This window comes from Pelmatolapia mariae, linkage group LG20, assembly GCF_036321145.2.
Source record: "Pelmatolapia mariae isolate MD_Pm_ZW linkage group LG20, Pm_UMD_F_2, whole genome shotgun sequence".
NCBI lineage: Eukaryota > Metazoa > Chordata > Actinopteri > Cichliformes > Cichlidae > Pelmatolapia > Pelmatolapia mariae.
Genome location: NC_086244.1, coordinates 21,484,257 through 21,509,544, shown reverse-complemented (window position 1 = coordinate 21,509,544; position 25,288 = coordinate 21,484,257). Strand labels below are relative to the sequence as shown.

The 25,288-nt window shown below is 39.7% G+C and overlaps 3 protein-coding genes across 5 annotated transcripts; 1 reads left to right on the top strand and 2 right to left on the bottom strand.

Moving 5' to 3' along the window:
• Positions 1 to 596: 596 nt before the first annotated feature.
• LOC134619112 (cytosolic sulfotransferase 3-like) lies at positions 597 to 3,552 on the bottom strand. 3 transcript variants are annotated; one of them, XM_063464856.2, is made up of 9 exons: positions 3,428 to 3,549; positions 2,924 to 3,070; positions 2,469 to 2,607; positions 2,241 to 2,363; positions 1,966 to 2,066; positions 1,657 to 1,783; positions 1,484 to 1,581; positions 1,113 to 1,287; positions 597 to 1,035 (listed from the first exon to the last, which is right to left on the bottom strand). In XM_063464856.2, the coding sequence occupies exons 3-9, from the start codon at positions 2,557 to 2,559 to the stop codon at positions 923 to 925; spliced, it is 828 nt and encodes a 275-aa protein (XP_063320926.1). In that variant the 5' UTR covers positions 2,560 to 2,607; positions 2,924 to 3,070; positions 3,428 to 3,549; the 3' UTR covers positions 597 to 922. The 3 variants fall into 3 exon arrangements, with proteins under 3 accessions (XP_063320926.1, XP_063320925.1, XP_063320924.1); XM_063464855.2 differs by having other exon boundaries at positions 2,924 to 3,120; positions 3,428 to 3,533; XM_063464854.1 differs by lacking the exon at positions 2,924 to 3,070 and having other exon boundaries at positions 3,428 to 3,552.
• A 2,261-nt stretch (positions 3,553 to 5,813) lies between these two features.
• On the top strand, positions 5,814 to 18,589 carry wdr46 (WD repeat domain 46). Its single transcript, XM_063464397.1, has 14 exons — positions 5,814 to 5,887; positions 6,143 to 6,319; positions 6,741 to 6,821; positions 6,912 to 7,024; positions 7,153 to 7,240; positions 7,962 to 8,023; positions 8,698 to 8,802; positions 8,891 to 9,041; positions 10,726 to 10,961; positions 12,463 to 12,616; positions 17,157 to 17,304; positions 17,545 to 17,735; positions 17,874 to 17,987; positions 18,091 to 18,589. The coding sequence occupies exons 1-14, from the start codon at positions 5,831 to 5,833 to the stop codon at positions 18,208 to 18,210; spliced, it is 1,797 nt and encodes a 598-aa protein (XP_063320467.1). The 5' UTR covers positions 5,814 to 5,830; the 3' UTR covers positions 18,211 to 18,589.
• A 422-nt stretch (positions 18,590 to 19,011) lies between these two features.
• On the bottom strand, positions 19,012 to 21,613 carry b3galt4 (UDP-Gal:betaGlcNAc beta 1,3-galactosyltransferase, polypeptide 4). Its single transcript, XM_063464398.1, has one exon. It carries the CDS (start codon positions 21,159 to 21,161, stop codon positions 20,046 to 20,048), a length of 1,116 nt encoding a protein of 371 aa, XP_063320468.1. The 5' UTR covers positions 21,162 to 21,613; the 3' UTR covers positions 19,012 to 20,045.
• Between the last annotated feature and the right edge of the window lie 3,675 nt (positions 21,614 to 25,288).

Here is a 25,288-nt window from a genome sequence, read left to right as displayed (position 1 = left end):
TGGCCCTGGTGCCTGTCATCGTGCATAGTAGGCCCACAGGATGGTGGATTCATATGATTTCTTGAAGCTATGCCTGAACGAGCCTCATTAATCCAGATCCAGTCACCAGAGTCTAGCTGGCAAGCTTCCCTCCCCAATCTGGCTCCAAGAGGGGCCTTGATTTCCCATGGTGAGATTATACGGTGCAGGAATTTCCATTAGCATGTTTTGAATTGCTCTTAATCTGGTGCCTCCCTTGTGACCAATTTCTAATGGGAGACCCTATTAGACAATACTGCTCCCAGGGCCAGAAGGACGATCCCCTGTGATAAGGTACATTTGTATTTTATATTTAGTTTATAAATAGTATTGACTAATTAAAATATGATAAGTATAGTTGTATTCATTTTGTCTTGGGTAAACCACATTCTCAAAACCCCCTACACAGAGGAATTCATATTGATTTCAGCTACACAAACAATACATTGTTGCTAGTTTGGTATTTCTTGACAGAACAATGCAGATTTTTACCTGGCTGTAAAGTGTAAAATGTAACTAAACCTGAATAAAATAAAATCAAATAAAATAAAATCAAACTTGCAAAACAAATGGACCAGTCATTACCTTTTATTTTTTTATGCCTCACATGTAACACACAGAGAATAAAAAATGGGCTGTTAGCACTTAGTAAAAAACTTTAAAGTAAACTTTCGTATTACTTTATACTTTAGACAATGTGTACACCAACTTTAGTTTCAGTATTGCAGTACAGTGTTACTGGTAATGTCCAATATTTTTTTTGTTTGTAGTGACATAAATATTCACTTTCAAACATGAAATGCCTTTTAATTTGTGATTAATAATATAAAGCACACTGATTTAGTTAAAGTTTTAGATAAAGTCAATCAGTGACCCTTTTTGCATACTATATGCCTGCCTCTGTTCAAATTTCAGTGCGGAACTGAAGTGTGGGATCTTTCATCTTCTTCTTGTAGTCTTCATCAAACACTTCATTCTGAGCAACGGTGAAGTGGTTCTTCCAGTCACCAACCTTCCCTGCAGAAACACAGATAAAAATCAGTCAGGTATTTTTCCTAATATCACCTCATGCATCACAATATTGTTCACTGTACCTTTTCTCATGAAGGGAGAAATCTTGAAATCTAAAATGGAGAACGTGGAATAGTTGGTCATCTCATTCTTTTTCATGTTATCAAACTGGACTCCACCTGCAATCATTTTCTTCTCCTCAGCTGAATGGGACAAACTGAGGAAGCTACAGAGTTTGTCTATTTCCTGTTCAGTGTCCTGAAAAGATAGATAAGAGTTATTTGGAGTAGGGATGCATCTAAAGGCTGCAGGACAGTAGCTCTCAAGGACTGGAGCTGGAGACCAACATGTTCATCACAACATTACAACCATCATTACAGCATTATAAGCTACTAAATGAGAGCTTCAAGCAAGTAGCGTGAAGAGAAAGGAACTCACAAAGGAATTAGATTACCTCAATCATATCTTCATAGAACATGTAGTGAATGTTTGAGTAAGTCTGTTTCTTCTTCCACCAGCCATTCACATGGTCATACCAGGAGCCAAACACCACTAGGGCCACAGAAACAGGAAAATAGCAATCATACAGTAAATGAAAATAACTTTAATATAGTATTTTATGCATACTTTTTCCTTCCATGAATCTGTGGATGTAGTTGCTCCAGTCGCCAGGCTCTGGGTGAGCAATATTCATGCGATCAAAATGGAAAAAAGACACCATGTTGTCCTTTGCATTGCGGGCTACATAGACAATCTACAAAAGATTTTTAAAAAGGAAAAGGAAAAACAAACTCTTAACTCAAATGAATCTCAAATTCTCTTGGTAGGCTTCAAGTTGAACTTAAACCCAGTGTAAAACTGCACTATTATCGGTATTATTATCAGCTTCTTAATAATACACTGAGCTGATGCAAACAACAGACAGGAAAATGCAACCTTGCAGTTTTGTTCCCAGAAGGACTTTGGCACAAACTGGACAGGAAAATGAGTCTTAATGAGTCGAGGGGTGGTGGGCAGCTTGTCTGCCAGGTCTTTTCCTGCATGGAGGGATGAAGATGAAAAAAACACAAGTTTGACTGTGTAAAATGTTAATACCAACTAGCCAACAGTAACATAGCGATATGATTTTAGTCAAGTTTGAGGAAAAAGAGGCCAACAATCCATAATGGTTTGTAGGTGTTTGTGTAAAATTGGTACATTTGATCAAAAACCTGAAACCAAATGTGGAACGGCAATCTCCAGGAAGGGCACTCTCTCAAAGATAGGGATGGTTTTCTGTCGCTCTGTCTGACCAAAATACAGCAGGTCAAGAATCTGGGAGACCCATGTGGTTCCTAAAGTGAGAGGGGGAAAAAAGAAGTTAACATGACCCCTACACTGACCTCTATGCACACACCTTGATGAGCTGAAAGAGGTTTATACCTCTTTCTTGGACTGACCTGCTTTGGGATATGTTGCAATAAGTATATCATCCGGTCTGGCCTGAAAGTTTTGAACGTTCTCCCAGTTGTTTGTGAAAATGGGAATCATTGAGACTCCATGGAAATCAAACAGTTGTTGTCGAGAAGGTAAAACTGCCTTTGGGAAAAAAGCAAAAAACAGATTTTTTTTAAAAATGTGAATGTGTACTTAAATTCACTTTATTGTCCCAAAAAGGACACTTGTTGTGCGTCATAATGATTAAAAACAACAATAAATCACTTATGATGCAGTTAATATGTACATAAATAAATAAAAAACACACACAGAGAGAGAATATAAAGCAGGGAAAATATTGTTTGCAAGTTATAAATTTCACTCATAGTATGAATGCAGATGGTACAAATTAAATTTTACATTGGTTACAATGACTGACTGTTTCTACAGAGTGAGGACACTTTGTTTGTGTACTAACCAGTTAAATGTATAATAGAAATACCACTCAGCTGCTCTCAGGCTTGTTAAAGTTTCCGTGAAATATTATGAGGACCAGGGCTCTTGCTGTCTTTATCAAGGCTGAGAAATCAATGTAATGTAGTGTAATCAGGTACTGCAGTGCCATCTGTGGGTAACGAAGTCAGATCATGCTTCAAGCTGTTTTATACAAGTCCTCTTTAAAGAGAGAGTGAGATCACAAATGGTTAACAGCACAAAAATACTTGGTGTGCTCAGAGAGGAAGTCTGGCTGCTGCTCAACAAAAACCACTGGTGCTGATTGATAAAGTAACCCTCTGACTTGCAAAATAAAATGAACCCACATGGCTCATGCATGCATTTACACCACTTTAACTGATAAATCCATTGTCACTACCTTAGCTCTACATGCTTAACAAGAGACAAACGCCATAAAATTAGAGCAAACTCTAGCTGAAGCAACAACAACAACAAAAACAGTTTGGTTTAAAGATGTCAGGCATACCTTCTCTGGATCGAGAGACATGCTGATTGCCGGTTTTTGTCTGGTTTCTCTTACTGGGATTTTTCTCTGAACAGATGAGTATTTTATACGCAACTTCTGATTACATAACACACCACAGTGAGAGCGGGCCCTCCCAGGGGAGAACTGAAATTCCAGCCCTTCCCTGACTTCCTGATCCTTTTGTTGGGAGCATTTCTTTTCCAATTCTAGGATCTAAAGTGTGTCAATGAAAACATTACTCATGCATTCAAAGCACTTTATTTGGTATGACATTTTAAATGGACAGTATTGCAAATGCACGATATACGATACATTGATTAGAAGTTTGGATGACGTTACAGTAATATTATCACATGACCACTGAACAAAAAGCAATGTCATGCAATGACAAAGCTTTTTATTTATGACTGTACAGAGGTTTAAGAGAGGGAACAAATGTGTTCTGGCTGGAGTTCACCTACTTTAAAGACACCTCAAGGAGAGTAAAAACATTTCTGGGCTTGTGGTCTTTATCAGCATTATTGTTCCAGTTTAGCAGTTATGCTTAACTACTTTCGCAAGTATTAAAAAATAACAAAAATCTCCTGCATGCAAATGCCTGAAATCGTGTTTTATGCTTACATTTTTAATATGGGGACAATAGTTAGAACATCAGTATAATAGTTACTGTAGTGACAATAAGTCATTTTTTGCAGGTCAGTTTAATGGAACATATTATTAAAATCACAAACATCAAATCTTTGAAATGTAAACATCAAACCAGAATTGATGTTCACAGAAGGAACTGAAAAATAAATGAAAAGTTAAAAATTACAACTGCACATTGGGTTTGTTTGAACAAAAAGGAAGTTGCAGATTTTAGCTTGCAAAACACGTTCTAAGACCAAAGATCACACGAACAAACACTATTCAGAGGGGTAAAGTATAAGCAAGATCAACTCTAAAGAAAAGAGTCAGAAGAATATGGTAGGAATGATTAATTAGCATGTTAAAGAGAGGGACTCTCGGCCATTTGACCTTAGAACTGAAGAAGCTTCTCGGATGAGGTGAAACGTCTTCAAGCAACTTAAAGAAGTCCAGACGCTTTTCTTTTCAAACTCCTTTGACTACGATGACCTGGATGACCGAGAACCTTCACAGACATAAAGAGAGGGCCCTGCTGTAGGCTGGCAGTAAGTTCATGCTGTACCCCACCTTTCAAATTATCTTAGGGGTGAAGGGCTACACCACCCTGTGACTCTGAGGCATCGAGCTTCTTCTTAAACACACTTCTGTGAGAAGACTTTAAGTGCAGGCTAAAAACGTATTAGTTTCTGTTGAGAATAAAGACTGGGGGGACAGAGTATTTCAGTCTGTGGCAAGGTTATTATAGCTCACTAAAACTAAACTAAAAATTAAAACTAGATGTGAGAAAGAAATTCAGTAAAATAAAAAAATCTAAATATATCATATTTTTAAAAACTAAACTTCTAAAAAGTTAAAACAAACTGAAATTAATCTGTGAACTTTAAAAAAACTATTGAACATTTTTTTAAAGAGTAAATGTTTGTTATTTGGGGAAAAAATTTTTTTTATCAAAACTTGCCAGATGAGGCTTTGATGGAAACATTTATTGAGTCTTTGGATGTCTACAAGACTGTGAGCACTGCACGATCCAATAACAATGAATAGCAACTAAAAATAAGACTGAAACTAATAGAAACTAAAAAATTTCAAAAAAGTAAAGACTAAACTGAAACGAGCAAATTCACTTGGGGTAACTGCAACTAGACTGAATTAAAAGCCAAAAGTCAAAGCAAAATAAAAAATAAACACTAATTAGATCATTACAAAACTTGAATAACTCTGGTCTGTGGATAGTCTCCCACTCCAGCTATATTTAGCTGACTCTGTGGACTCCTTTGAAAAGCAGTTTAAGACTTTTCTTTTGTTAGCACCATCTTTTATTATGTTTTTTAAAATTGATTGCTTCTATAAATTGTTTTTTAATTTCCTAGGATATTTTGTTGTGATTATTCCTAGTGTTTTTTATTCATTTATTTGTTTATGTATTTTGTTACTTACTCACTATGAATGATGACGGGAAAGTTTTATTCTCTTTTAACCCACTAGGTGGTAACATGAGACAACATTAAAAGGCTAAGATGAATACAAAACTGAAATAAAAGATTTGAAATATGCAGGGAAAGAAAAAAAAGTTGAAAATACTTTTTTTTATTATCTTAATCCTGTTACAAAGAGAGAATATCATTAAATTAACTATAAAGATTTCCTTTTTTATGCACATACTGAACCTATAAGCCGATGCAGTAACCCTTTCAGACCGAACGGTGGCGTTCATCATGTACAGATACAGTTTATTGAAGCCGTTAACGCAGAAGAAGAAAAACGTATACAACAGAGATGGCGTCACCCGGCGAGGCATCGGTGGATGAGACACACGTGGGTAAAAAGAAGAAGGTAAATATAGATAAATAATTTCTAGAAGCACATCGTCGCAGCCGTTTGAAGCTATTGGTGACTGCAGCTGAGGAACGCAGTTTTATAACTAATAAACAGTAAACGTAAGGTAGTTTTTTCTTGCTAGCGTCAAGCGGCTAATGTGAGTAGCCCCACATGGGGGCGAAGACGAGTGTAAAAAGTTTCTGGGCTTAAATAACGAAATACGTTATAGTCACTTCTTCTAACTTGCCACTGTTCGCTCCTATCTTACAGCTGCCTGCTCGGTACTGGCAGGAGCTCCAGGAGGAGGAACGGAAGGATGAAAACAAAGTTAAAAACGACGGAGAACAGAGCAAAGAGGCTCTGCAGCAGGAGGAGGACAAGACACAGAAGGCAAAGAAGCGAAAACAAGACCAGAGTCCAAGTGATGGAGAGAAAGTCAAGCCAGGGGTAAGAGTACACGAATTACTGTTGACAGGCAAAAATCACGCCATCATTTCTTGCTCTTGCTTAAACTGTTTTAGTGAGGTCCTGTGTTGCACTAGAATATGTTTAAGATGCCGTTTGGGGTACCCGTATTTGCACTAAACAGCCTATGCATCGCCTTTGTGCTGCTATTACACTGCAAAATCTTCCAAATAGCACATTATTATGTAAACAAAGGTAGCCAGGCATGCCTAATCTCCCATGCTGATTCATGAGCGTTGTACTGAATCTTTTAGCTCTAATATTTAACCTTGAAGCACCACTTACGACCAGAAGAAGATAGCATTTAATGTTTACCTTGATTCAGTCTGCTTTTACATTTTAGTATAGGTAATATAGGACTGTATATTACATATTGTTCTAACTAATGTTCATGTTCTTTCAGAAATCTGACCCATTCCCAGGCCCTGCTCCTATTCCAGAAGACAGATTGCAAAAATTCAAGAGGAAAGATAAACTTAAAAAGGTAAGCATCTGAGTGGCTCTTCTTTAAAATAGTATGCTCTTTTTTTCAGCGCTTGTCTTTCATCTGATTTCTCTGTTCGTTTTGTTCTAGCCTCACCGTAAGCAGCACAAGCTGAGAGATATCATAGCTCGCTCAGAAGATGCTTCAGAAATGGCCCAGAAACAAGCAGCACGGTTTGACCTTCTCCTCCCGGAGGAGGCAGGGTAATGTCCTTTAAATGATGCTCACCTCTTTGTGTTAGATCGTACTCTGTGACAGATATCATGTGATTTAAAAACAACAAAACAAAAAAACAATGTCCCGTTTGGGTGATGTTTGTCCCTGATCTCAGGTTTTTAGAAGGAGATGAAGATGAGGACACGTGTATGATCTCACAGGAGGATATTGCAGAGGCTGTGGACATAACATCTGGAACAAAGGTACTGAGACCTTTTTATCAAATAAATGTTTGTTTGTTTGACAGGTTGTTTGTTTTAACAAATTGTAGCTAAAGTGTGCACTGAAGTTGGTTAAGAAAATAATGAAAACTGATACCTGTCGCCATCATACTTATGTAGTTCATCACCAACCATTTTTGCGGGGGAGAAGATAGATTTTAAAAAAGTTTTGTGTGAATGTATAAATAACTTATTAAACAGAAAAATTTGCACAGGAATTTTGAAGAAACACAGATTATGGGCTTTTGTTTGGTTTTGCTGACAAATTGTCTGTTTAACTGTGGGGAATCAAGATATCTTTTAATTATTATGTAAATGTGTGTGTGTGTGTGTGTGTGTGTGTATAGCAATAAAATAAAAGTTTAACTGTACATTTCTGCCTTAATTATGGGGAAAAAAATTAAGAAATGCAGACTGTAGATATTATGGTAAATGGTAAATGGCCTGTATTTGTATAGCGCTTTACTTAGTACCTAAGGACCCCAAAGCGCTTTACACCACATTCAGTCATTCACACACACATTCACACACTGGTGATGGCAAGCTACATTATTATTACTATTACTATTTAACACATTCATTTTGCAAGCAAAGGTTTGCTGGTTCAGTTCCAACCGTTGACATAAATTTGCTATGGAGTTGTCACGGGAAGAGATTCTGCAGAGTGAGTGTTGTTCATTTCTTGCTATCTTCTCCTCCTCAGTATTTTAATCTGAAACTGTCTCAGTTTGGACCGTATCGATTGGATTACAGCAAGACTGGACGGTCAGTATCATGCAGCACATGCTTATCTGTGTGAAGTGTTTTGTCTCTCTTGTGGAGAGAGAGACTGATATTTAGTGATTTAAAAGGCCAATATATCAGCAGATGGTTTAACATTTAACAAATTGCTCCATCATGTAGTGGTGGGGTTTCTTGGGTTGTTTTTTTTTTTTTTTTTGTAAAACACTGATTTATGTCAAGTCCACCTAAGTTGTCAGTGGGCTTGGCAAGACGACTCACCGTTTCTAGAGGAAATGTTAAGTATCCTTTATAACTTTTGTAATCTTCTAAGCAGATATGAAACGTACATATTTATTTCCAACTCTGTCTTCCTGACAAAAGTAGATTTTGACATTAGGCCTTCATTATTTCTAGCTTCTTTGCTAAGTGGCACACTCACCAGTTAGTACAAGCAAAGGAAATAAACTTTTCCTTTCTTTAAGCTTTTCTGAGATTCTCTGTGCTTGAAAAAAAAACTGTTACTAAGAGCTGAGAGTGCAAATCAACAATGCTGGAAATTAAAACAAAGACATGGAAAGAAATTAAACCACAGCTGAGGTGAACCTGCAGAACTGAATGATCATTCCTGTTTTTACAATAAATAGATTTATTTAGATATAAATAGAGAGACTTTATAAGTTTAAGTTTTGCAAATATTTATGTTCTCTTCACTTCAGTCACCTGCTGCTTGGTGGGAGGAGAGGCCATGTTGCTTGTATAGATTGGGCGTCCAAACAGCTGATGTGTGAGATAAATGTGATGGAGTCTGTGAATGATGTGAAGTAAGTCATCCGCCTTCATGAAACACAAAGCAGAAATAAAACTTTGATCATCTTCTCCAGACTAAAACAAATTTCTGCCTTTGTTTAGGTGGCTTCATAGCGAGGCTATGTATGCAGTGGCTCAGAAGAAGTGGCTTTATATCTACGACTCTAACGGAATAGAGCTTCACTGCATCCGAAAATTCAATGACGTCCTTCGGATGCAGTTCCTCCCCTATCACTTTTTGCTCGCCACAGCGGTGAGTTCACAGTAAATGGTAAATGGCCTGTATTTGTATAGCGCTTTACTAGTCCCTAAGGACCCCAAAGCGCTTTACACATCCAGTCATCCACCCATTCACACACACATTCACACAATTTCTTGCATTTTACATTTCCACAATAATTAAAAAATAATAAAAAAATTATGTAATACAGTGGTCCCTCGTATATAGCGGGAGTTATGTTCTAAAAATAACCCGCGATAGGTGAAATCCGCAAAGTAGCCAGCTTTATTTTTTACAATTATTATTGATGTTTTAAGGCTGGAAATTTTAAAATTACACTCTGTACAAAAAACGATCCATATCAATAGACACTTCTTAAATAAAGGTCTTTTTTTTTCATAGTTTATTTTCTAAATTGGTTTTCTTTTCATTCACAATAGGCTGGAAAACCCCTCACTTTATACACTTTTCTCAGACAGGCATGAACATTCTCACGCTTTTCTCTCTTGTTTAAACTCTCAAAGTTCAAACCTTCGTAGAAAAATAAGTCCAGTATTATAGAATGAAACCAAAGATCAAACCCTGTTTTCAGGACCAGAACATGGGAATAGAGCAGCTGCGAGAGAATTCAACATTAATGAATCAATGGTATGGAAATAGAGGAAGCAAGAAGAATGAGTTGAGTAACGTTTGACTTATCTGACTGTTTTGTTTCCTTATAATGCGCCTTATAATCCGGTGTGCTTTATAATCTGAAAAATATGGTTCTACCTTCCTTTAGCATGTCTAGAAGTCCAACTTTTTGTGCGATGGTTAGCATCTTCCTCTGCCTTCTGGGTGCTACCGCAGGTGCCTTTGACGGTGCAAAACATTTCATCGACATTGTTGTGTTTGTTGGTGAGAAAAACTTACAAACATACAGTGTAGCACTTTAGAGTCACACTGCTAGCAATGGAAGATTCATGTAAATTTGACAAGCTATTCTGTACTGTACAGGAGATACGGCACGAGATTGATTCACGATGGTCTACAGCCAATCAGGACGCAGAACACAATGCACTGTTAAAAAAAAAAAAAAAAAAAAGCATGCAAAATTGCACCCAAAAAAATCTGCGAAACAGAGAGGCCGCGAAAGGTGAACCACGTTATGGCGAGGGACCACTGTATTTTCTTTTTATTAAGCTTTAATTTTCTCAGGTCATAGTCTTGCTGTTATTAAAGTTACTTTTCCTGCTTTTGTCAGCTGATTAATTTTTTCTGGCTTCTGGCAGTCTGTGTAACTCTAGATAAAAATAAAAGCTTTTAAAAAGCTAAACCGTGGTAAGACGATAGCCAAGTTTCAGATTGAACTTTGGTAAATGCGTACAGACTGTTTTCCTGCATACAAACAAATGTCATTTCCTAGTCAGGAAAGGGAAGGGAAACCAGTAATCTGCCAGTACAAAAAACCCCAAACCTTTTCTTATAAGAGTGAGCTGAGTAAGAGAGTAGGGCTGAAACATTGTTGCAATAATGACAACGTGTTGTACAATACAGAGGAGTGCAGATAATACACAGTTTTGAATGTGTTACTGTGACAGCTTAGATGTTACCATGATGAATATACACGAGTCAAAATTGTTTTGTTTAATATTTATTGTTAACAATAAATTTATAAGCAAAATTATATGTCCTGACTATCTGTAAAACTGTTTTGTTTTTTTTCTGTCTTCTTTAGAGTGCTACCAGTTTCCTGCAGTATTTGGATGTGTCAGTGGGAAAGGAAGTGGCAGCTATCTGCACCAAGACTGGCCGACTTGACGTGATGTGTCAGAACCCTCATAATGCCATCATCCACCTAGGTCATGCCAACGGCACGGTCACCCTCTGGTCACCAAACCAGAAAGAAGCCCTTGTGAAGATGCTCTGTCACCAAGGGGGCGTGCGCTCTGTCGCTGTGGATAAGACGGGCACGTAAGTCACATGAGAAGAGGAAATGTTTTGTAATGTCTGTAAAAGTTACCTGGATGTTGTTTCACAATAGTCCTAGGCACTAAAAGTGACTTCCTAATACCACGTTGGACCCCTTGTTGCCTCCAGAACAGCCTTAACTTTTCATGACATTGATGCAACAAGATGTTGGAAACATTCCTCAGAGATTTCTGTCCGTATTGACATGATAGCATTACACAGTTGCTGCACATACACGGTGTGAATCTTCCGATCCAGCACGTTAGATAGAGATCTGGTGGTTGTCGAGTCTAATTTGAATACAGCGAACTAAATGTCATGTCAACCAGTTTGAGATGATTCATGCTTTGTGACATGGCCAAATCCTGTTGAAAGCAGCCATCAGAAGAGGGGATTTCATAGTTAGCAGCAATTCCTGGGTAGGATGTGATATTTAAACAATGCTCAGCTGGTACTAAGGGGCCCGAAATGATCCATTAAAATGTCCCCCACATTATTTCACCACCAGCAGCCAGTGGCAGAAGATAGGATGGATCCATGCTGTCATGATGTTTTCGCCAAATTCTGGACTTGGTGTCTGAATATTGCAGAAGAAATCAAGACTCATTAGATCAGGCAGGGTTTTACAATCTTCCACTGCCTGATTTTGGTGAGCACTTGTAAATTGTAGCCTCAGTTTCCTGTTCTTAGCGGCCAGCAGTGACACACAGCAAAGCCTGTCTGCTTCAGTGTTCGGCATGCTCTTCTGCTTACTTTCATTGTAACCAGTGGTTATTACAGTTGTTATTGGCTTTCTGTCAACTTGAAGCAGTCTGTCTGTTTTCTCTGGCATTTCCTCTGAGATCTGCCACTCACTGGGGCTTTTCTTTTCTTTTTTTTAAATCATTCTCTGTAAATCCTAGAGATGGCTCTACTGAGATCTGCTGGGAAGATCTGAGTGGATGAGCATTTTCTGAAATAGTCAGACCAGCCATGTCTGGCATCAACAACCACGCCACATTCAAAGTCACATTAATCACATTAGGTGGCCACTGAGTATATATTTACCTTATCTTATAAGAACTTAGTTTTTGTTGTTGTTGTTGTTTTTGTGTACACTTAACAAACTAATCCAACTTTGGATCTTTGAATCCGAAGTCAAGGGTTTGGTGGGATGATGTTGTTGATGTTCCTGACAACTCCTCTAGCCTCATTTAGTCACATGCTAACAAAAACCTTCTCTTTGAGATGTAAAAGCTTCAGCAATCACAAGGGAGTTGTTTATGCACATCTGGTATGTCTAAATTTAGTGTTAAATCAAAAAATCCTTGACTTAAAAACAGGAAAACCCATGCAAAATGTTTTTTGAATTATAGGGTATATTACTGCAGCGGTCAATGATTTTGCACTCAGTTTTTTGGCGAGCAGTTAATTACATTTTTCTCTTGGTCCAACAGAAAGTAGTCTTTTCATTTAGTTTTCTTTCTTTCTTTTCTTTCTTTTTTTTTTTTTTTTTTTTTGACAGATACATGGTGACGTCTGGCATGGATAAGAAGCTGAAGGTGTATGACGTTAGAACCTTCAAGCCCCTAAAGTCATACTTCCTTCCTGCTGGAGCTGCCTGTTTGTCACTGAGCCAGAGGGGACTGTTATCTGCAGCCACGGGGGATGTTGTTCAGGTTATCAGATCCACACTTTGCACATTTATAATAAAAAAACATTACATCCTGCAAATGTGTCCATCAACACATGCATTTCTGTTTGAGCAGCAAAGAGACAGGGGTTTTCACAAACCGGTGAAACCTGCTCCTATCTCATGCAGTACTCCAAAATCCCAACTGCACATCACTGAAGTAGATAACATGTGTCTGTTGAAGGCTGATCGGTTGATACATTGGCTGGAATAGGGGAGGGGGGACCAATGGAGTTCACCAGTAATGGGAGAAGCACACAAAAAAATCAAATATAAATAAATATAGTGTGAAAAGTGGCTGCAGAGAGGACTGTTAATTAATTTTTTACAATCAGTTTGGCTTGGTTTATTATCACTTTGCTCTTCTCTAGAGCTGACTGACAGTCCAACATGAGCAAGTCTAGCAGACTGGTTATATCACATATTTTATATACTGCTTCCATCGATGATCAACATTCCAGGCGGGCCGAGTGCTCAAGCATAAACAAAATTGTAATCTTTTACAAGGGGTGCTTTTATAGGGTGAACGGCTAACGTAGAGAAATACAGTGCTCACATTCTCACCAACGATATATTTAGTATCAACAACAGAGTACCCGGAAAGAAGTCACACAGAAAGATGCAAATTCCACACTCTTTGACCCCATAAGGCAAAGGAATTTCTAATTTTTTCAAAAATTAGAAGGTAAAGATTAAGAGATTTCTTTTTATTGATTTATTATTATTATTATTATTGTTATCATTGCAATTAGAGCAGTGGTTTGCTGTGGGTAAACACTGGGTAGGGTACAGGAAGTGGCTGATATTCAAATAGTACATAAACTCGCGCGTAAATGCTAGAAAAGAGGTGTTTGATGGCTATGAGAATAGGTTTTCCCAGGGTAACTGCAGAGGCAGTTCTGATGCACACTCAGTCATTTTGTTTTATAAGTAGAACTGAAATATGACAAAACCTGCTCTGTTCAGAACATTAGAGCATCAAGGGTGACTCCTAGTAGGCTTTCAGGGGGTAAAGAGTCCTCCCTATTAGCTTTTCTTTATTGTCCTTTATTTTACTTTCTTTATTTTCCATCATGCTGTTACATAATTAAAATCAAAATCCAATTTATAATCAAATAAAAGAAAAGTACAAAAAGAATAAAATAACATAAATTATTGATGCTTGTTTCAATGTGATGGGATGTGAGCAGGGATTATACTTTCCACGTCTGCGAGTTCAATTGGGTGCCAGTATTTTAAGTTTCATCATCAAGTGATTAGTCTGGGTGCCTGTCTGTTTTGTGGAACTGCGCAGACTTGTCCACAGAGATTTGATAAATTACAATCCACCAACTACGCATCTTCCCACACGGTGGACTTCAAGGAAGTTTAACAGGAATGACTGCTTGGCCGACGGCGTCGGGCTGTCTGTGTCATTGTCCTCAATGGAGTATACTCCACATTTTAGATAAGAGCCAGTTTTTAATCTCTGTTTAGGGCTAGGTAACATTCTAGTCTGCCTTAACTTTACATCTGTCTTTTCAGTATTTCAGATAACAATCTTTGCATTGCGTTATGTGGTTTATCTGATCGGTGTTTGCAAAGCAGTGTTGTTCTTTTTTGGAGTGGAGCGTGTCTTGGGTCTAAGGCTTTAAGCTATACCTTCAGCCCCATCCTTAAAACCTTTCCCCTCACAGAGAGAGGGGGGGAGACTCTGTTTTTTGCTCAGCCGTTACCTCCCTTGAGTACGATGCCTGGATGTCTTCACTGAGTTGGAGCTTGGCTTGCTGTTGTTCGCTCTCTCATTCCAACACAGCTGTAGGATGGAAGGGCAGAGCACGTCATACACCCTTGTTGTCTTCCTCAGCGTCTAACGCAGAGATCTTTCTTAGCTTTTGTGGTTATTGCTGTGGTTCTGGAATCTTCTCATGATGACTAGCAGGACCCCAAATAGCACGACCCTTGACCTCAACCGCTGCCTGGGCCGTTAGCTGTCACCTGCCAACTGATACACTAAGACATTTATTTAATATCATTTTTATCTCTGCGTTAACACCTTCCCTCTCTGATTCTTCTATACATTTTTGACACATCTCTTTCATCATTATTCTACACACATCAGCTAATTTAACTCTTTTCTCTGTCAACATTTCTCTTTCTCTCACACATACTCCATGCGTTCTTTCCCACATTTCATCACAATCAAAAATGGAGTTTTCACCCAGACCAGCTGGCACGCCTCCTGTGGCCTCACAAGCCGTTTCGCTGGCTCAGCACCTATTGCAGCCGGGCATCCCCTCTGCAGCCTTTGCTTCAGTACAAGCTGAAGTGAGTCTCGCAGTTCCCCTCTTCTTTCTTTAAAAAAAAAAAACCTGAGGGACTGAAGTGATTTCATTCAGGGTGGCCAGTCGAGCCTGTAATTCAGTGAAACTCTCCTGGGGAATCCTGTTCCGTGTTGCCAAAATTGTCGTGGAAGTTTTAAAATGACCTGCAAACACCTCAGCCAGCATGATTTGAAGTGGTTTAATACCACATTGCAATATGGAGAAACGCTCTGGTCGAACACCTAAGCAGTCTCTGAAGATGGGCCACCACCCTGATTCCTTTTATACCTTGACCAAACTCACAGACAAAGGAAAATCCACAACTCTTACATGTTGGCCCATGTCACGGGGGGCTATAACTTCAGCCCCATCCTTAAAACCTTAAAAAAAGGGAGAATTATGACTGTGTTTCACTCAGCCGTTACCTGCCTTGAGTAGGGTACCTGGTTGTCTTCAACTCCACAATAGGCCCTCTGCGAAGGTGCAATAGATATGAAGCCCACTTTTGATAACATTCTACATGCATACAACTGGTGACAGGAGTGATCTTGCTATTACTAACATCTGCAGTACATACATCTGCAGAATTCTGCATGTAGAGATTCGTTGGGTGTTTATCCAAGTATTTATATCTCTGATGTCTGAGTGAAACCACACTTTACTAGTAAACAGTGCACCAGTCAGGATAACTCACAGCAACAAGGTCCTGGATTCAAATCCACCATCAGGCTGGGGCCTCTCTGTGTAGAGCTTGCATGTTCTCCCTGTGTCTGCGTTCCCTCAGAGCACTCGGGCTACCCCCACAGGAGTTAGGTAATTGGTGAATCTAAGCTGCCCATAGGTGTCAATGTGAGTTTTAATGGTTGTCTTGCTTTCTGAGTTGGCCTTACAACAGATTCTCAACCTGTACAGGGTATACCTCGCATCTTGCTCTATCACACCTGGGCAGACGCCTGTTGCCTAGGTGACCCCCTGATGTATTTACTAGCAGGTCATATATCAATTAACAGTGTTCGTTACTATTGTAAAAATAATAATAACAGTTATATCACCTACAGTAATAGTTGTTGTCGTCATCATCATCATCATCATATAAATATGGATATTTATATGTAGATATAAAAGTCATAATGATAAAGAGAAGGAAAATATAAATAAATAAAAGGTTGGGAAGGTATATTGGAAGAAACTGCTAAAACGATTGTGTGTCCGCCCTGGGTCACTGGCAATGGAGCAATACAAAAGACCAGCTGGTCAGCAAGCTGTTCTGAACTGTGTATAACAATAATAATAATACTAGCGATTTCCTTCGGGTTCGATGGTTGCCATGGTTACCATGGTTGCCATGGTTGGCAGCACTTAGATGTTTGGACCAGTCATACAGCACTAATTCAACACCAGACCCCATCTGAGGAAGCCAAAACTGTGTACAACACACACCAAACTAGCTCCCAGACCTTGAGGAGCTGTACCTCCAATTTTAACTTGACAACAGTTTTTGGAAGCACTTTATAATAATGTTATACTGTTAAGCATTAGTATGGTGTTAGCAAGTGCTTAATTTATCATTTATATAGCATTACTCCTCCTTAGTATGCCATTTTTAAATACAGATTTATCATTTGAACTATGATTTTGATTATTACTAGTAGTAATATAATAGTAGCAGTGATAGCTGTACTTGGTGTAAGAGTAACAGATGGATAAATATATGTATTAACGGAGGAGTAATGATATATAAATGATGAAGCGCTTGCTAATCCTTTACTAATACTTTACTAATGCTTAATAGTTTGACGTTATTATAAAGTGCTACCCAGTTAAAAGCATTGATCTAATAAGATCATATTTTTTCCACATATCCCTGTAATCCAAACACTGTAAATGCTCAATGTCAGAAAGGTCTTCTTCACTGAGCAGATATCATTAATATGATTTCTTGAGGCACATGGCTCAAGTTCTATTTTAGTTAAACTTATTGCAGCCCCTTTCTTTAAACTGCTGCAGTCAAGTGACCCATTTACCAAAATGCAGAAACACCAAGCAGGCCGCAAACAAAATGCATGCAATATGCTTTAACTTTTCAGCCTTTTTCAGTATGAATAAGAGGCTATTGAAAAGTTGCATGTGGCTTTTAGGAGTTCAACATATCTTGGTGTCTTTACTTTAATAAACAGTAGATATGACATATTAATGTTATATTTGGAAATGCTTTATCTGCAGGTGTACAAGGACGTATGTAGCATGCCAGTGACTAAACCGTACATGGCTCATAGACTTCGGGGAACAGTGTGGGGGCTGCACTTCTGTCCCTTTGAGGATGTCCTCGGAGTTGGGCACGGAGATGGTTTCACCAGCATGCTCGTACCAGGTCAGACTCAATTCTGCATTACATCTGGGCATGTACCTTAGCTACATTATGTAGGTTAAGGCCAAAGTGAAAATTTTAACAACAATATGGGTTCACCAATTTGATGATTGATCCTAAAGGGTTGTTACAATTGCTACATTCACTGAAGTGAAATTCTTTTCTTTCTTTCTTTTTTGTGAATCCTTGCATACATAATACTGTTGACTAAAACTGAATGTGACGCATCATTTACTATCATAGGTGCTGGTGAGCCTAACTTTGATGGTCTGGATGCAAATCCATACCGAAGTGCAAAGCAGAGGCAGGAATGGGAGGTTAAAGCACTGATGGAGAAGATTCAGCCAGATCTTATCAGCCTTGATCCCACTGAGCTGGCACAAGTTGACCAGGCCACCTGGGAGCAAAGGCATCAAGACAGGGTCGAAGTTCTGGTCAGTGTCTTAAAGCAACTGTGCATTTACAATTATTTAAGATGTATAGCTGTATATTTTGATATAAAATATAGTAGGCTAAATATTATTACCACCCATCTAAAGCATGTTTTATCTTTTTTTGTTGTTTTTTCTCAGGGATTTGATCCACTTGCTAAAGAAAAGTTTGTCCCCAAATATAAGAAAAAAGGTCGTAGTTCTGCAGGAGCCATTGAGAGGCGCAAGAAACAAGTGGCTCATGAGGAGCAGAGGGTAAGTAGTCCAAGTTAGGAAATGAAATTTAATTACATCTCAGTGACTTTTATGCTGTATTTGCAGGCCATGGCTGATCTCTCTTGACTTGTTTACTCCCCAGGATGTAATCAGAAAAAGCGTGGAGGACAAAATAAAGATGGAAAAAGAAAGGAAGGAGCGAGAGCGGAAGAAGGCGGCGTTATCTACCCAGAAATCAGCTCTGGACAGATTCAAGAAATAGAAAAGAAACGTGCTTTGTGCAGCTGAAAGCCCAGTGGCATTCTGTGGGAGTGACCTTTGAACTTTGCATAAAGAACACTTTTTTTGGTTTTGTTTTTTTTTTGCACACATAATTCCACTGCAGGGAGCAAAACACCAACTGCTGAAACTCTGGGAATAAGGGCTTGCATTGTGACGGGCAACTAATCAATGTTGAGTGGAGCAGCGGAGGAAGCTATATTTGATGTCTGTAGCCTGAAGTGCATCCTGTTTGCATGGGCAGATAATGTGATGTGCTAGCTGGCATTGGTGTCACCCAGAAGTTTTAACCTTGTCAGATGGTGTTCTTTCCTCTGAACTTGCTGAGCATATGTCAACTGTGTTATAATTAGTTATAACTAAATTCTAAAAATAAACAACATAATGCCAAGCCTTTGAATTGAGACTATTATTTTGAAATCACGGTACTGTTATTACTGAATCCAAACCAAGCTAGAATATATTTACCATGATTACGACTTTGGGTGGAGTAAAATTCCTTGTATCAAATTAGAACAGCAGAAATTTGATCATCTGAGGAACTTAAAGGTTTTGGTATTTTAAGTATTTTATCATGTTTTAATTTGTATGTGTGCGTGTGGCTGTTTTTCTAGGATTCACATTTTACGTGGTCTTTTCTATTGATGCTTGTCCTAATTTAAGTATTTCAAAGTAACTAAATCATAGCAGCATGACAGACTGTCAGAACTGTTTGCTACTTTGCTGTATATTTATAGAGGAGGAACAGTTTTATAGAAATGTTCAATCCTGCTCAAAACAAAACACAGACCTATTTTTCATTACTGAGTAGTTTATTGGTTGCTTTAATGTCATACATATTTTTCCTGAGTACAGTGGATCAACGTTTCCCTTTAACATTGTGGGTGAGAATAACAGCCCGAGGTTTTATTGACAAATAGCAGCCTCATTGAAAATGTACGTCATCCGAGTCTGGCACAGTTGACCATAAAACTCACACAGCATTGCAAAGCTGCCAGTCAGTGTGTAATCTCGCCATAAGAAAGGAATCTTATAAGTAATACTTGTCAGATACATAAATATTCAGCTGTGCATCACATTAGTTTTATTTTCAGTTGTTTAAGAAAATAATTATCATGCATTCTGTTTCAGCTATTTAATGTAATGTGAAGCCTTCATGACCCCCCCCCCCCCCAAAGATCCCTGTATCTAATCGAGGTAATCCCTTCCTATTGTATGTGAATATTGTGCCCTTGTGGCTGAATAACATCATAAATCCCTCCTTAAAAAAAAAATAAAATAAAATACTCTAGTCATTATTGGTGATTCTAAAACTTCGTTATTGCTGTGTAATAAGCCTGTGATTTTATATCAGTCCTATTTTTTGTGAACATGCATTTAAACTATTATACTTGGCCTAGACTATAGGCCTGTGCAGGTGTTGAAAGTAGCAGCCTATAATCATTAGACTTAGTTAGACAAACAATGTTGTTTTAATGTGCAGTTGCTGCTGTGCGTCCTTACTGTAAAGCATCAGCATGCTAAACTTTGCTCTACATCTACAGTTCGTGTCAGTGTAATAATGTGGGAGGCAGCAGACACCCCTATACTACAGCTGATCCTGACAGCTCCCTGTACTACCAGCTGATCTTCCCTTTTCAGCAAAATAAGATACATAAGTACGTTGAGGTGTTTAAAAAAATAAAGCTTTCAAATTAAACAAAGTAGCATTTTCGTAGTGCACGTGTAGCTTCGCAGCCTAAAGAGCACTTGTGCTGTTCACAGTATTGAAGCGAGGCACAGCCTCCAAATAAGTCAGAGTTTGCTTTCCGTTAACCCTCACAATCCTTGCTCCAACCCCAGAGCTGTGCCCAGCATCGCTCGGACTTTGCAAATCCCCAAAGAAGCACGTACATTCAACCAGGAGCAGGGAGGTGGTGAATGCACATCAGCCCAATAGTGCAGCATGTCTCTGGGTGGGATGTGGTGGATGGACACCATGGCCTGATAGCAGCAGCGTCCGTACGGCATACTTGGTCCACCGGAGAAGAGAGGGCAGTGTGAGGGGAGCACTCCAGCTGCCCGGGCACACAAGCCTACAAACACATCCTCGGGCGGAAGAGGTGTGGATAAAGGTGATGCAGAGGCTGCCAGGGAAATTTTGAGCAATGCAGACCGGGACAATACATAGGCTGTGCCACTGCAATAGTCTGGAAAGACAGAAGGAGGGTAGGCTCCTGAGGGAAGGTAGTGCTTGCTGTCCGGGTCCCGGTCGGGAGCCACATGGAGATGCACCCTGCCAAGGTACAAGTCTCCTTGTTCATAGGGGTTACGGCTCTTATTCAGAAAGTGTAGGAGAGCGCTGGGATTGAACAGGACATCATCATCCACTTTGGCCATGAAGTGAGCCTGAGGGCAGAACCTCCGGGTCCAGCCCAGCATGGACAGAGTCTTCAGGGTGAGGTTGGAGTACGTGTCCAAAAAACGCCCCTGAACCAGGTCTCCCTTCTCCCGAGCCTCTTCTATCAGCAGCTTAGCCAGTCCGGGGTCAGACGCCACGCCGACCATGAAGAGGGTCATGACCCGCAGACCTCTCACCTCCACCTCCCCTCCCCAAGTGTCCCTGATGGCTTGGCGGGCCCTCTGATTGGCAGGAGCCGAAGTAACCATCATGATGAGGTAAGGCTTGGCACGTTGGCACACAAGTGGGCTAGGCATGAGCAAAAATTCCTCCGGTCTGGTAGGAGGGACGCTTTGCGGTGGGATGATCCCGATGTGCGGCTCCACCACCGTGTTCATTCCCATGGAGGTGACCCATGATTCAATGAAGTCCACGAAAAGCAGAGCCGACAGGGCTGAGCACGCTATCACCGCGCATAGAAAAGGCAGAATCCCAGGCTTGCTACCCCTCTTTCCTGCCCGAGTCTTACATACCCATAATGCGCGTCCGATCATGACCAACCTCTGCTGAAGACCGCTGTGGCCGCCACAATCCCCCCTCTTAATCCTTGGCTGTCCCTCGTCTTCACAGCTAGAAGTATCTCCTTGTCATTGCGTCTCTTTTTCTTTTTTCTTTTTTTTAACCTTCCGGCGTCCTCCGTTCCTCTTTCGGTCTCAGATACAGTAGGAGCAGCAGTATACTGTGTCAGTGGGAGGATGCGCCAAGACAGCTTTTAGTTTTGTGTTGATGCTGCAGCTTGATTGGCTTTTGAGAAAGTAGGGTTTGCAGCTGCGCATATGAAACGGTCGATTCCCTCCGCTACCCTCTTTCTCTTGGCCCAGCTCTTATGAAGCGTTTATGATGAGGTAAAGGTCGAGCTATGTGCGATAAAGACCCGTTACTCCACCCATGCTTGTTGGTCAGACTTTCCGGGGCATAGCTGTTTCTGCTTCTTTGCTTTGAAGGTCGGCGGTTTTTAGGTCACAAAGCTACGTATTCCTTTACAGCCAGATGGCCGTACAGGCTCTGATGTCTGAAATGACATCCAAAGACTGTAATCATAGCTTCTGATCCTATTATTTAGAATCAGTCAAAGATGTGAGTTTTGGCTGCAGTCTTTTTTCAATGAAGTGGCAAAACCCCAGCGTGCGATTTACAAACTAGAAAATCCAAAGTAGTGGAAAAATATCTGAAAATGCGCTATTTTCAGATATGAATCAAATTTCCTTTGAATCAGTGTGGAGCGGCGCTGCGTTTTTCTCTTCTGCAGTCGCTCCTGTCATACGGGATGGTGCAGGGTGACACCTGGTGGTGATGCTTGGTTACGTTTCCTTCCTGTCCTTATGTGAGAGTGTGTGTGTAAGCAAATTGCCTATCCCATCTGATCACACGCTAAAACTGCGCCTGGGGAAAAACTGAAGCAATCAAGTGGTATTTTATTTAAAGTGTAGTTCTTTTCATTACAGTTAACCACCCAGAAACGTCCTAGGTCTTAAACACCTTTATCATAATTATCATTTATCATGAATAATAAGCTTAAAGTTATCATTTATGAAATGATAAGTTTAAACTGTGCTGACTCTGGAGTGTATTGAATAGAGAATCACATGAATAAAAATAAACTCACTGTCACAACCGATACAAGAATTATAAACAAGCTAAAGGAAAGATAAGATGGTTAAAACAACTTAAACAGTAACAGGCTGTCCAATACCCTGCATGTATCACCGGGAAAATCCCAGGGAAATCACCACAATATGAACAGCTTGACATAGATGTCTACTGGGAGCCATAATCTTCCATATAAGGAAGATACTTCCTGCATGTTTTGCTCAGGCTACATGTCTACAAGAAGGCAGTGTTGGGTTTTGGGGTTTTAAGGTAGCAAGCATGCTTAACTTCAGGTGGCAGCAGGGTGACCATAAATATTCACAAGGGCAAAAAATCCAGAAAGGCAAAAGGGAAATATAAACCAAAAGACCAGAGGGGATGGTATACAGGATGTAATGACAAAGACTGAGAGGTGTGGGACCAGAAGTGATACACAGCAAGTGATAAAAACACAGGAAGTATCCGAAAGACAGGCATGCAGAGTAAAATGAAAACTTACAAAGAATTAAGGGGAATACAGACCATGTCTGCTTTACCTCTGTGCAATAAGGGATTCATAAACCTTGCAGTAACTGCAAAGAGATAAAGCTGATAAGTCATACCACCAGCTATGGGAAGCTATAGGAAAGAGTGGTTGAAGCTAGGTTAAGGAAAGAGATCACAATCACTGAGCGTCAGTGTGGTTTATGGCAGGAATAAAAGCTAAAAATGTGATGTCTGTTTTGAAAGTGTTAATGGAGAAGTACAGCGAAGGCCTTTGTGGACCTGGAGAAAGCTTATGACAGTCTGCCAAGATGGGAGAACTGTACTGTATAAGTCAGGAATGGCAGAGAAGTTTGTGCGGGTGGTGCAGGGCATGCATGAAATAGTGGTGGGGTGTGTGGTAGGGGTGAGAGATGGGTTTAAGATGATGGGATTACGTCTGGTATCGCCTTTGAGCCCCGATGGGATCCCAATACCTGGGATGAACCATCCAAACTAACACACAGTGCACAAGAGAGGTGAAGAAGAGCATGCAGACAGGGTGGAGTGGGTGGAGACAAGTGTCAGGGGTCATTTGTAACAGACGAATAGCAGCAACACAGGAGGCAGAGCTAAAGATGCAAAGATGTTCATTGGTAGTGACCAGGAAGGAAATAAGTATTAAGAAATGAACAGCTTATGGGCTATTTCGGAATTTGTGTTCAGGAAACAAATATTGGCAAAGTGTGCTTCTTTTTTCTATTAGCACTTAACACACTGAACACCTTGATTAATTGCATGAGGCTGACCTTTATTCTAAAATGCAGTTAAATACAAATTGTAGCCCCATCCTTGCCTCCATGCATAAAAAGATAACTAAATTATATTTACAATGAACACTTACTAACATGCATGCAGTATAGAGTTCATCTGAGATAGACGGAATGAGATAACTGCAGAAGACTAATGGGACAGAATATACAAATCTGTTGTGGTGGGTGTGTTTTTTGGCGCCGCGGCAGGGGAGGCCAACACAGTAATCGCCATCAGTAATCACACCTCACCTGCATAAAAGGAATGAACTGGGTCCTGAGGTTGTTCTTGGTGTGTATGGCTGACAGTTGAAAAGCTGCAGCCGAGTGTAAAAATGAGTATGTGGTCGGGTCTGCCGTGTATCTTCTACATGTGTCATTTCTCAGAAAACACTGATATATAGGCCTATACACTCAATGCCCATTCAGTTAGGTACCTCTGTTCATGCCTAATCAGCCAATCACGTGATGCCAACTTAACACATTTAGGCAGGTAGACATGGCAGCACAGTCAGGCTGGCCTGGTGACATTCAAACCGAGCATCAGAATGTGGAAGAAAGCTGATTTAAGGGACTCGCACCAAGAAGGTTCTGAGTTTGGCTGGGGCCTTTCTGTGTGGAGTTTATATGTTCTCTCCGTATCTGCGTGGGTTCTCATGGAGTACTCTGGTTTCTGGCAGTCTGTACACGGTGTACCCCGCTTCTCGCCCTATGCCAGCTGAAATGAGGTTCCAGCCCTTCTGCGACCCTGAATTGGATAAGTGTGAGAGAATGGATGACTGTGGCATGGCTGCTGATGCCAGATATGCTGGCGTGAGTATTTCATAGACTGCTGATCAGATTACAGCCATTTCCAGAGTTTAAAGAGAATGAATGAAGCCAGCAGGAACTCACATAACCACCCGTTACAAGGCCTCCACAGTCACCAGATCAGAGCACCTTTGGGATATGGTGGAATTACAAATTCACATCATGGACATGCAGGTTAAAAATCTGTGTGATGCCTTTATTTGAATATGGACCAATATCGTTGAGTAATGTTTTCAGCACCTTGTTGAATCTATGCCATGAAGAATTGAGGCACCTCTAAAGGCAAAATTGGGTCCAAGGTACAAGGAAGGTGTAATAAAGTATCTTGTGAGCGTATAGCCCACATATTGCATGTATAACAGAGGTCATTAAAGATATGAATAAGTCTCTTTAATTTGTTAAATGCCAGTTAAAAAAAGAAGTGCGGTGTAACAAAACATGATGGTTTGATACTCTTTATTCAATGTAGGCTGTGTTTAAAGTGGTGTGGAAAAAAATTTAAATAAATTAGATTTTCAGTCATTCACTTTCATGTGAAGAAATCTTGCCCGATGCCCATAACTTTACATAACTGCGTATGGTATATTTATGAGTACCATGTATTTTAATTTATTTTTACCATCATTATTGTTAGAAAAGCAAAGTTGCTTCAAAAGTGAGAATAAAAAAGCAAAATAGAAACATTATGATAAAAAAAATGTCTCAAATAATAATACAAGTTCAGACGCTTGGTGTAGATTTGAAAACGAAAATGAAAAGCATTTATTTCAGTGGGCAAGACATATGTTTCACATTTTTTGGTGTGTGGCTTCACCTTTTATCATATTTGCATTTTACTTTATTTTTAGCCTTTTCATCTAAAGTGTTATGTAATATGGGCCTTTGTGCTGTTAGTATCTTGGGTATTAGCATTTATAAGCCCAAAACAGAGTTTGTACAGTTTTAAT

Excerpts from the sequence above, each read along its gene's own strand:
- LOC134619112 (XM_063464854.1), bottom strand. The coding sequence starts at position 3,448 with ATGTCTCTCGATCCAGAGAAG. Across the intron at positions 2,364-2,468 it reads TGCAACATATCCCAAAGCAG|GAACCACATGGGTCTCCCAG; the intron begins GTCAGTCCAAGA and ends CTCTCACTTTAG. Across the intron at positions 2,067-2,240 it reads CGTTCCACATTTGGTTTCAG|GAAAAGACCTGGCAGACAAG; the intron begins GTTTTTGATCAA and ends CCCTCCATGCAG.
- wdr46 (XM_063464397.1), top strand. The coding sequence starts at position 5,831 with ATGGCGTCACCCGGCGAGGCATCGGTGGATGAGACACACGTGGGTAAA. Across the intron at positions 5,888-6,142 it reads ACGTGGGTAAAAAGAAGAAG|CTGCCTGCTCGGTACTGGCA; the intron begins GTAAATATAGAT and ends CCTATCTTACAG. Across the intron at positions 6,822-6,911 it reads GGAAAGATAAACTTAAAAAG|CCTCACCGTAAGCAGCACAA; the intron begins GTAAGCATCTGA and ends GTTTTGTTCTAG.
- b3galt4 (XM_063464398.1), bottom strand. The coding sequence starts at position 21,161 with ATGATCGGACGCGCATTATGGGTATGTAAGACTCGGGCAGGAAAGAGG.